This window comes from Lissotriton vulgaris, chromosome 3_1 (assembly GCF_964263255.1).
Source record: "Lissotriton vulgaris chromosome 3_1, aLisVul1.2, whole genome shotgun sequence".
NCBI classification, from domain to species: Eukaryota; Metazoa; Chordata; class Amphibia; order Caudata; family Salamandridae; genus Lissotriton; species Lissotriton vulgaris.
The window spans coordinates 1503219040-1503231351 of NC_141689.1; the positions used below are offsets into that span (position 1 = coordinate 1503219040).

Genomic DNA, 12312 nt, shown 5'->3' on the forward strand with positions numbered 1-12312 from the left:
GTGGGGCCAGAAGGGTGTTTGTGCCTAGTTGACGCCTATCCGCCAGGTATGCCGGGTCATCCTGTGCTCCATGTATCCATTGGTTGATCACCTTAAGGTGAGCTGCCCAATAGTACAATTCAAGGTTTGGGAGCGCTATCCCTCCGCTATACCAGTCTCTAATCAATTTCAAATGTGCGACCCTGGCCGGCTTATCTCCCCACAATAGGCCTGACAACTGTGCCGACACTTGGCGAAAAAACGACGGTGGAACCACCACCGGCGTGTTTTCCAGGACATATAGGAAGCGAGGCAGCGCCATCATTTTGAAGAGCGCCGCCCTACCTAGCAGTGTCAAAGGGAGGGTTTTCCAGTGGCGCACGTCTGCCCTTAACCTGTCCAGCAGCGGCTTAAGGTTCAGGTCCTGAAAGGTCGCTTGGTCTCGCGTAATTTGAATCCCAAGGTATTTGAAGGCGAAGGGCTCTATCAGTAATGGGCAGTCATGATTCAGGGTCGGTAGAGTGCCATGTAGCATGTAGAGTACTGATTTGGACCAGTTAAGTTTATACCCCGATGTCGCGCCATGTCTCTCACACAAGGCCAAGAGGACCGGTATACCATTTGTGAGGTCCGTGAGGTAAATTAACATGTCGTCGGCATACAGGGAGACCCTATCCTCCCATTCGCCTCCCCATTGGATGCCCTTCAGCAATTGGGTGGTTCTGATAACCGTGGCCAAGGGTTCCAGTACTAAGGCGAATAGCAGCGGTGAGAGCGGGCACCCTTGTCTCGTGCGTCTCGCCAGCGGGAGCTCCCTCGAGATGTGGCCATTGGCCGTCACCCGTGCTACGGGGTTGGTGTACAGTAGCCTGATCCATGATATGAATTTCGAGCCAATACCCATGTGCTCCAGAACCGCAAAGAGATAGCGCCATTCCACCATGTCAAACGCCATTTTGGCATCCAACGATAGCACCGCCGCCGGTTCCACAAGCAGAGGAGCGCGAGCCATCACCCCGTGCAGCCGTCGAAGGTTCATCGCCGTGCTCCGGTGTGGCATAAAACCCGACTGGTCCGGATGAATTAAGTGCGCCAGATGAGGCAACAATCTAGTGGCCAATAGTTTTGCTAAAATTTTACTTTCGGCGTTAAGGAGGGAGATTGGGCGGTATGATCCGCATTCTTCCGGGGGTTTGCCTGGCTTCGGTATTGCGATTATAGTGGCCGTGCGCTGGTCGGGCGGCAGTTGCCCCCGCTCCTGGCATTCCTTATACATTGGGAGCAATGGTGTAGACAGCGTCTCCGCCATGGTCTTGTACCACTCGATCGGCACACCATTAGGGCCTAGCGCTTTTCCTGGGTGTAACGCCGCGATAGCCTCTTGTATCTCCTCGGCTGTCAGGTCCGAGTCCAGCTCGTCCCGTTTGTCCTGTGACAGGGTGCGGGTAGGTACTCCTGCGAGGGAACCTTCCGCCATCTCCCGTGTGACCTCGAATTCAGGGGAGTATACTGATTGGAAATGGTCTGCTAGGATTTCCACTATTCGTGACGGTTTGGTCTGTACCGCACCCTCAGGGTCTTTCAGTTGCAGAATGGCCCTCTGCCCTCCCCGTTTTTTTTCTAACCATGCTAGGAGTTTACCCGCCTTGTCGCCTACGTCATATACCCTGTTCGTTGTCTTTGCCATATTGTCCAGCACTCTGCTGCGCACATGGGCGGCATGACGCTGCTGACACAGCCGGAGCGTGTGTTGTGTAGCCCCGGTCGGGTCCCTCTCGTGGTCCTGTGTGGCCCTGTCAAGTTGTCCCTCCAGAGCCAACAGTTCCTGTCTCAACGTGCGCTTATGTTGTGTGATTGCGGAAATGGACTGCCCGCGAAGCACCGTCTTATAGGCTTCCCACAAGGTTGTAGGGGATTCCACCGACCCTATATTTTCGTTGAAGTAAGACCTCGTGCCTCTTTTTAATGCCTTGGCTACAACCGGTTCTCTAAGGTATCCTGGGTAGATAGGGTAAATGCGTGTGCGGGTCCGTTCAGCATTGTAAAGAGTCAGTGTCAGCGGGGAATGATCTGAGACCCCTCGTGGACGGATTTGAGCTTCGGCGATAGTGAGGAGGCCCCCCCCCCCCCAGTGTGAGGAGGTAGTCAATCTGTGATAGGCTGTCATGGACCGCCGAATAGTATGTGTATTGTCGGTCTTCCGGGTGGGACTGTCTCCATATGTCTACTAAACCCTGTGCTTCCAGGAAGTCATGCAATCGGGAGGGCCCCGGTGTTTGTGTGCGCACGGGGAAACGGTCCAGTGAGTTGTGTGCCACCGCATTGAAGTCGCCCCCTATAATGAGATCCCCCTCCGGTAGATTTAGCAAAAATTTTCCCAGCTCTGGGAGAGCAATGGTGTGCAATGCCGGCGGAATATACACCGAGACCACGTTCAGCGGCTTCCCCTCCCACTGCCCATGTGTCGCCGCGAAGCGCCCCTGTGTGTCGGTTTTTGTGGACTGGGTTATGAATCTCGATGATCGGTGCAGTAGTATCCCCGTACCACGGGACCCCTTTGTAAATTCAGAGTGAACAATCATACTGTATCCCTTCTATCCAGGGCCCATGTCGCTGTGCCTGTTAGATGCGTTTCCTGCAGTAGGACCAGGGCGGGATTCAATCTCTTTATGCTCTGTAAAACTAGTCCTCGTTTTACTTTGTCTCCCAGACCTCTCACATTCCAGGACATGAGACTCAGTGGGGCTGCCTGCCCTATACTAGCGTCCCCCCACCATGTTTGAAAGAGTGGATTGTTCGGCCGTGATTGCAAGGAGCTAAGCTGCTTGTGAAGTGTGCATGAGTGCCATGCCATGGTACCGCTATTCTACGCGCTTGTGCCAGATGTTTCCTGTCCTGACCCTGAAAACTAACTAAAAACCCAAAACATGTCCTACCCCCAACACCCCCCCTCCCTGCCCCCCTGCTCAACGGACTTAGAGCTGCCCGCCCCCCCAGCTCAGCAGAGTGCCTGATCCCAACCCAAAAGATAGTACTTGCTCGCTGGGGTGGAGGACTCTCCGGAGTCGGCGGCCCCCTTCCTAGGCCGCGGAGGCCCTCCGCCCAGTGTCCAGGGCGGCATCGTCGGCCAGCGTTGCATGTAGTTCAGTCAGACAACATCAGGGGATCACTGTTCTCCGTCGTCGTCCCCCTCCTGAATATCGTTCAGAGGTGAATGTGTCTCCGCTTCCTCGCCGGTTGATTGTGAGCCCGGTCGGGACCCATCAGTGCGGTGTTTGTTCTGTCTGTTGGAGCGACGAGGGAGGCCCGTCCTCCAACCCTCCAGCCATTCCCGTGCCACCTCCGGGGAGTCGAAGAACCAAGTTTTATTGTCAGCCACAACCCGAAGCTTGGCCGGAAACAGCATTGAATAAGAGATCTCCCTGGCTCTCAGTTCTTTCTTTACCTCGAAGAAAGTCCTCCTTCTCCATGCGACCTCCGCCGTGTAGTCCGAAAAAAAGGCTAAAGTAGAGTTCTGAATCCTAATAGGGGGTGAGGTCCTCGCCGCCTGTAGAATAGCATCGCGATCCCTGAAGTTAAAGAGGCGAGCTATGATCGGCCTGGGGTTAGCGCCCGTTTGCCGGCGCCCTCCAGGGACTCTGTGTGCCCTTTCCACTGTGAAGAAGTCGGAGAGTCCCTTAGGCTGTAGGGTTCGTTTGATCAGATTCTCCACATACAGGTCCATCGCCCTCGTGTCTTCCGATTCCGGCACACCTATTATACGGATGTTATTCCGCCTCAAGCGCCCTTCCTGGTCATCGAGCTTGTCACGCAGTTCCTTGTTTTCTTTCGAGATCCGTTCCATACTAATCTGCAGTTCAGACACATCCTCCACCAAGGATTTGGTCACTATTTCCATCGTGTTCAATTTCTCCGTCATCTTCTGGAAATCCGCCCGGATTAGTGTTATTTCGACTGAAATCGACCCCACCGTGGCCTGCACTTGTGTGAGGGCCCGCATGACATCTTCCAGGGTTGCCTTCTTGCCCCCCGTCGCCTCCACGGTTTTGCCCGTTTGTGTTTTGGCGTCTGGCGGGGAGTTAACGGGCTTCTCATATGTGTACCGGTCAAGGCGAGATTGCGCAGCTCCGTTTTTCGGCCCCTTGCCGGCCATCTTGGCAGGGGTGCTCGTTAGAGGCGATGGAAGTCGATGACACAGACCCCTGATCGGTCGTATCCGTCTTTCTGCACTCTGTCCCGGCGCCTCCGGGGCAGTCCCTTGCCTCTTATCTCCTCCCGATGGCCACGGGGTTATAGTCCAACAGCAATCGTGGCACTCGGTGGACTGGCGTTGACCTGTAGACTCGCCTCCGGTCAATGACACTAGTGGCGGCAGTGGGTATCACAAGGCCCCGTCACGTTCTAACCTCCTCCGCAGCGGCACTTGAGGCCAGTGGGATGAGTATGCCAATGGGCGATTAGTCCCAGCCTCGGGGTGTCAATGAGGCTATGTCCTTGGAATATGTCTGTTGCGCCCCCCCAATGTCGTGTGCGCCGCCCCTGCGTTGCGGCCGTGGAGTCTTCCGCCTCTCACCCCCTTAGCAGCTGCAGAGCCTGTGGCACTATGGAGTATGCCGGCCCGTGTCCGGGGAAATGGTCCCGCGTGGGTGAGTCTGGGACCCGGAGACAGCCCGGGGGTAGTACACAATAAGGTCCTGTGCCCATTCGCTCCTCCCGGTCTCGCAATGCGCCTCCACTCAGCGGGGGGGGGGGATCCAGGAGCTACGCCTCGTCTTGCCAGGCGGGGTACTACCGCCTGATAATCGTACCTGTGCTCCGCCGGCGTTACCGGATCTGCCCCGGCTGGTGCGGGACTCCTGCCGGGTCCTCAAGATGGCGGGCCCTGCTCCTGGCGTCTCGGCGCCGAGCGCCTCTTCTTGCCCCCGCAGGTCGACAGGACAGTTCCCCTCCTCTCAGCGAAGGGGTGCCTGGGCTCCCGCACTGGGCTCCCGAAGTCCGGTTGTGGCTGCAGGACGCTGGGATGTTCCCCCCCCTCCGTAATCGTCTGCGGGCGGGCGCTTCCGGCTTCACCCCGCCCAGGTCGGTGTACTTCCTGTCGGCTCGCTGGTCCAGACCATTCCCCGGCTCGGAATCACCTCGGAGGCCTACTCGGGGTCTACTTCAAACAGGACTCCCCGATCACGGATGTTCCTCCCGCTTGTCCGTGCTCATGCCGCCCGGTTCTGGGCATCGGTACCTTCCCGCATGGGAATTCTTGGTGACGGATCAATGCTCGGATGTTGTAGGAGGCCGCTTCAGCCGCGGAGCTCTCCTCCTATGCTGCCGCCATCACCGGCTGCTGGCCACGCCCCGTAAGTTCTTTTTTTTTTTTTAATCAAAATTTTATTACTACCCCTCCCCTGCGAGAGGACCCCTCCTGTGTTCCCTCCATCACCCAACCACCCTTTGTTTGTTGCGGCAGTCACTGATCTAAGCCCTGCCACCCAAGACTCCTCCACTAGTCTGTTACAAAGTGTCTCTTCAACCACACCACCCCCGTTGAGAGCTTGGGGAGTGGAAGCCCAAAATGCTGTCCCTTTTATAACCTCATCCTTTTAATGGGACGTAGTTTCAAAATGCTTTGGTGTCTTTTTATATACCTGTGCAACAAACCATGTTTCCATTACTGCTATATGTTTATTTTGAACTTGAGTGATGTCCTGTTTTTGGTTTGTTTGATTCCTTTTATTTGGCAGTGATGCCTCTTGGTAGCTTTTGAATCTTCGTGTTTAGCTGTAATTCCTAATTAGTTGCTCTGCAGTGTACATATGCACTTACTTTCTATGAAAAGAACCTCTTGTTTCTTTGTTTTTCAATCTTCACTTTTTAATTTGATCATATTTTAGAATGAGTATTGCACAGCTTGATACGTCATTCCTACTAGGTGCCAACGCGTTACAGATGCCATCTTGAAATTATTTTATTTAATCGTAGAAATTCTTATGTGAACTTTCCACTTAATACACAATATAGCGTTTAGAAAAACATTGTTTCAAATTTCTTTTTCATCAGTTGAAATATGATCTTTTTATGTTTTTCTCTGATATTTTCATTCCTTTTGAAATATGATGTGTTATATGAAAGTTGTGTTTTTTATGAGGTTGGAAGATGTGTACGTTCTTTACTCCATTCTTTTGTCTGTGGAATCCTTGCTTGCCGTTTCCCTTGTAGCAGACTATTTGTATGCCTAATCCCAACCGGTAGTGAACCATCTTTCATTTTGTAATCTTTAAAACAAATATACATTTCTGAAAGTTTAACACATTTCTTTTTTATGGAAATCACACTTAATGGTGGCCTGTAAATACCTATCTCAAGTCCCTGAATGCTTCACTTGACTAACCTCTTATTGTTTCTGCTCTTACCACTGCTTTTATCTTCCGAAACTTTCTGGATTCTTTTCCCACAAGTTTCAGAGTTTTGAATTCCATAGTTGGATAATAGCTTGTTCTCTTACAGTCAGGTTCATATTCATTTTTCTAATTTTAATCATTTTCAGTAAAACGGGGTTGCAAATGAACATTTGATAGCTTTCTGTTTGTTTTCTGATATTTGAGATTCTTACCTTGTTTTCTGAGGAATTGCTCTTTGTTATTCCATTTAAAGAACATTAACACGTTTTTTTATCTTTGTTTTTATCCAGATATCCTACAAGCTCAGCTTATTAATATGGACGTAATCCCTACACTAGTGAAACTGCTGGGCATCCACTGCCAAAACACAGCACTAACAGAAATGTGCCTTGTTGCGTTCGGCAATTTAGCTGAACTTGGTAAGAGTTTTTTGCATTAATCCATATAGGCCCATTCTGTGTCGGATGGTGCTGTTCCAGTAATTTAGTGTGCCAATCTTTGCTAAATGATTGTGTTTTAGATTAAGTCCAGATTCTGAGTTCCACTGATTGACTGGGGGATAAAATTATCCTATGTTAAATCAGCTACCTCACCTCACTGCTCTGATCAGTGTTTTCCATCAAGCAGTGAGGGCTAATGTACAGAACCAGAGTTACTACATTCAAATTCATAGCATTGTGCCCTGCTTCGATCTGTTTTCCCTTTGCATATTTTCCTAATTGTTAGCCAGGTAAAATATTCAAAGGGGAAAAACTGCAGGTGTGCATAAAAAGGTTTTCAGGATCTGGCGCAAACAGTTTTACCTTCGATCCCAGTATTCCTCACAAAAGTTGTAAGAATTGGATTAATTTGGGGGGTGACTACCCACCACAAGGAATATTCACAACCCTTGTCAGGGTGAACCTCAAAGTCACTAAATTAACCTGAGCACAAACCCCTGGTAGCTCTGTCACAGAGCAGATAGAACTCCGCTTAGGGCAATCTGTAAAGTATGTTTGTGGCATGTGTAGCTTTAGATGCACATTCTGTGCATTCTTCTGCCTTCTAGTGTTGGGCATGGACATGTGCAACTTGTATTCGTTCAAAGAAGTCTATTTGAGTAACGATGTGGGGTGACTCCATCCACGTAGACATAGAGCATGGGCATAAGGTCTATAGTTAAATTGTTTTTCTCCACCGTCCGGTTCAGACACGTTTATGGGAGCTCCATTTTGAAACCACGCATTCTCTCTAGGCCTTTGGCACAGACCCACATCGGTCCAAACAATGCCGCTGCTCGTCGGTCACCACCTTCGGGTGTTGCTTCGACTCGTCTTGCAGTCGAAGAAATCTCCATTTTGGGACTCTTCCCCTCATACCTCCCATTGCTTCGGCAGCCAAGATGGAAATGACTCTTTTTTGTTATGCCCAACTTATGTCAATTTCCCAAGGACGGATTTGCACGAAGTCTGTCACTTGTGCCTTTATCCGGACCGCCGAGAAGAATCCTGTGCTGCGTGTCTGGTGTTCCGCAACAAAGACACTTTGGAATTGAAGAGCGCAATGTATTTTCTCAGCTTCAATGGTGTAGCTCCGAGCAGAGGACGACGCCCCGACATTTTTACCATAAAATCCATAGGCTCTTGATCCTTGGGATGACTACCAGGTAGATCCACAGGCTTACACTGACCCAGATTTGTACCCGGCCAATCCATCACCTTCTGATGATACAAACTCATACCATGAGTTACTGCACAGGGCAGCAGCTTTTAATAAGGTTGAACTGGATGTTCAACCGAAGGAAGATGAGTTACTTCCAGAACCCCTCTCCTCTACTCAAAGCTACCTCCAATTCCTACCCATGTTGAAGGGTGTGCTAAAACCTGCTGGGGAAATCTTTCAGGGACCTGTGAAAGCCATTCATCATGCCCCAGATTGATAGGATTAAAGCTTCTCCCCCATACCCCCAACATCGCCAGTCACTTACCCCAGGCACACTGGTGCTTCTCACACCCAGAAAGAGAGCTAACTCACATGTTCAGAAGATGCCTGCCCATCCCCTAGACCGGGAGAGCAAGAAAATAGATTTGACTGGTAAGTGTGTTTCTGCACAATCTGCCAAAGACTAGCGCATTGCTAATTTCCATTGGCTTGCTCTCTCAGTATGATTGAGCTCACTTGATTCAAATGCAAGATCTTGTGCAACATTTCCCAGACCAGTATCGCAAAAGGGGCAGGAGTTGGTGGTGGAGGGAGGTTAATCTTGTCACATGGTCAGATTATGCCTAGTCAGAAATACTGCTATTTACTTGCTCATGTTTAAGTTGCCTTTTTGTTTACACATGATAACATTTGACATAGATTTGCATGCATGACAATGCAGGATAACATTCTCTAAATCAGCATTGCTTACGTTTTTACTTTGTGGTCACATTATCACAACACCTTGAACATTCAGTACAAGGGATAAACTTCACTGCACAAACTGTCCTCAGTGTTATTGTCCGTAAGGCGACAACGCTCTTCAACTAGAATACACAATTGCAGCTTGAGAGGGTGGTGTGACATAGCCACAAGGGTGGTGCTCTTAGAAATACAACACAACCACTTCAGTGTTAAGACCGAGGAACACTCAGCTAGCACAGGCAAGGTCACTTCATGCCGGAATTCCATCTCAGCTGATTCCTGTTTACTGACACAAGTGATATCCAACTCTACACCAAGATGGACAGCCTGATGATATTTGCCCACAGATAATGTGGAGTTATTCCACCCTGGCAGGGATCTGGCAGATCACCCACCCTAGGCAAGACTAGGTTAGGGAGCGCTAGGTAGGAGTACACCATACACAGTACTTATATTTCCTCATATATTCACTGTCTTCGCGCAATGGTGGAAATGTTTAACTTTTTCACTGTTCTTATAATGCTAATTACGCCGATCTCTTTCATTCTACTAATTATCGCAGCACACGTATTTTATACAAGAATCACAAAGCTTCAATAAATATTGGACATATGACAATCTCTAGTACTATTATTTGCTGCGCCCTGGATGCCGCAGGCACAGCTGCGCGCTACATTAATTCTAGGCTCCTTCTAATGTGACATGCATGGCTACATGTCTCTAATTTTAAACTAGAGGTAAAACAACACCTCCTTAATGTACCCTTCAGTGGCAAGCATCTTTTCAGCCCATAGGTGGATGAGATGCTCGAAAAAATAAAGGATACTGACACGGCTAAAGCCATAGGGGTACTACAGACACATCACACCAGAGGTTACTTTCACTGCTCCCAATAGCACAGCCAAAGTGGCTGCACGCTGGAGACTTCCACCTCCTACAACAGGCAACAACAGCAATCACTTCATGGGGTGGGTATAAAAGGAACAGTGGCTCAATTAGAGGTAAAGAGGCAGTTCCCCAAAGAACTCCTGCCTCAAAACAATGACACTCTCTTCCTTCCCTCCATCCACCTAACATCTGAGGGGAGCAGACTTCAGGGGTTCCTGCCCCTATGGGAGGCAATTACCTCAGACCGGTGGGTTCTAGACATCAAATGGGAGAGGTATTGCCTAGAACATACCCAAACACCACCCACATTTCTCCGGCAGCCACAAGTTATCGATGAAGCACCAACTTCTGCACCAAGAAGAGGTGCTTGCATTACTTCCGAAAGGGGCTATAGAGCCTGTGCCACCACAGCATTTTGGCAGAGGAGTATACTCCCTATACTTTCTCATTCTCAAGAAAGATGGCTCTCTCAGGCCTATACTTAACCTCTTGCCCCTCAACAGGTACTTCCTGTTAGAACACTTCCACACAGTCACTCTTTAGGATTTCTTCTTTCTGTGGCACAAGGCGACTTAATGACTGTCCTTGTCTTAAAGGTCACCTACCTCTACATTCCTATCCACTCCCCCCCTTCGAAGATTTCTGTGGTTCATGTTGAGTGGATAACATTATCAGTTCAAGGTGCTGCCTTTCAAGGTCACCACCACACTCTGAGTCTTCACCAATTTCTAGCCGTGGTAGCCTCTCACCTGAGGTAGAGTGGCATCCACATATTACCTTACCTTGACCACTGGCTGATCAAGTGTGCCACGCAGCAGCAACGTCTGGCACCCACACATTCAACTGTAGACATTGTATAAGCCATTTATTTTACATATTTTTATGAATGACATCAAATGAGGTTAGATTTAAAAAGGGTATGTCTTTGTAAACATTCTGTTTTACATCTGCCATGTAATAAAAGACAAGAAATGCAAACATTGTTTTAAGAAGCTATACACTTATGCTGTTATGCACTCGTGCTCTTATCCATGACATATAGAGCTCAGCATCATTGAAAGTGTACCATGGTGCATGCATCTACTTGTCATACACTAAAGAATGCATGCCATGAGTTCATTTTTCCATTAATAGTTAGTGATAATGGTATGTTTTTTGGTCTGCCTAGAGACAACCTCATGTAAACAAAAACATTATAGATTAAAATGTGTACATATATACATAGACAGAGGAACCTTGAGGAAGCCGCCTTCATTTCTTCATCCATTGATTGGTTCCTATGTCAGTCACATCTTGCCCCGCCCACCACAGTCTACAGCATTGGAACGGGGCAATGCCTACTTCCGCCACAGGCTCTTTTGAACTGGAAGTGACTGCATTTTGCCTAAAGAGAGATGCACGCATGTGCCAGGAATGGTGCTTCAACACTTTACTTTGGAAATGCTTTTTATTTCCCCCCTTCCCCAGACCCCTATCACAGAGTGCAGTCTTTTGACTCTGTACCATGCAGATTGGGCATACTATTTCATAAGTGGATGATTATCGAGCTAAAGAGGCTGACCTCATCTCAGCTGTAATAAAAACTAGCATTTGCAATGCAATAGGTCTCGTATTACTGAAAGTTTGTGCTACTGGTGTTGCATTATTATTTGTAACGCTAATAGCTCAAACTTTCAGTAACTTTCTCAAGCATTAGCATAGCCAATAGGTCTCGCATTTGGGACCTTAAAAGTTAGCCATGCAACAGTTGATGCTGTACCAATGATATTATGCTGCATAACAAAATACTTACAAGGTCTCAAAAGCGAGACCTATTGGCTATGCCAATGCTTGTTAATTGTGAGCTGCGAGTTAGACCACAAGTCTATAGAAGACGCTCAACCAACTGACCTATCTCGTCGTCTTAGTTATTACATTTTTTCCAGCCAGTCCTTTTCTCAAGGCCAAACACCATCAACTCAGCCTTCCAGAAAGTCTGGAGAATCATAATAAACTAGGGCCAAATTGGAAGGGGAGAAGAGGCTGGTAAAATATTGCTTCTCCTAAGGCGGCAGAAATTCTAGCGTAGGCTCCATCTTTTATCTGTTGACACGTGGAGCTGGCTGAACAATTGCTCCCTGCATACAGTGGGACTTCTACCACGCTTACGAGTTAGCCACAGCAGGTGCTTTATTAACCTCCTCAGCGTTATGTACGAGAGGAGGGAGATGCATCTGGCGATTACAACACCAGGCTTGGAACCAAGAAATAAAGATTTATTCCATGCTTCCTCATTTGACAAAAATAAATGTGCGTAAATTGCCAAGTCATTGTTCCTGGTGACATATTTCGGGTACCTGCTAACATTGGAGCAGCTTAGAGACATACATACTAACTGTTAAGGTTTGTATAAAAACATGCACAATTGCTTGCATCATAAAAAAATGCAGATTTACATTTTTTGCCAATAGGTTCAGATGTGTACGACTGTTTTAAGAAGCCTGTCTGATAAGAATGCCCCCTGCATACTCTCATAATGTGGCACAGACCGGGTGAAGACCGTCTGCTGGTTGACCATCCTTTATGTAGAGCACTGGCTGGCTGTTTCTAGGCTCTTGGAGGCATAACATCGGTTTATGTATATACGAGTCCAGAATCCTCCCTTCTTTGTTTCCATTTGTTTTCAGGC

General features: G+C 48.6%; 1 protein-coding gene across 3 annotated transcripts in view; it reads left to right on the forward strand.

Moving 5' to 3' along the window:
* RAP1GDS1 (Rap1 GTPase-GDP dissociation stimulator 1) overlaps positions 1–12312 on the forward strand; it is an 892032-nt gene that overhangs the window by 589857 nt on the left and 289863 nt on the right. For all 3 annotated transcript variants that reach the window (XM_086961955.1, XM_086961956.1, XM_086961958.1), the window contains one exon: positions 6662–6790. In XM_086961955.1, the coding sequence (XP_086818081.1) occupies positions 6662–6790 (129 nt within the window). The remainder of the gene's footprint in view (positions 1–6661; positions 6791–12312) is intronic.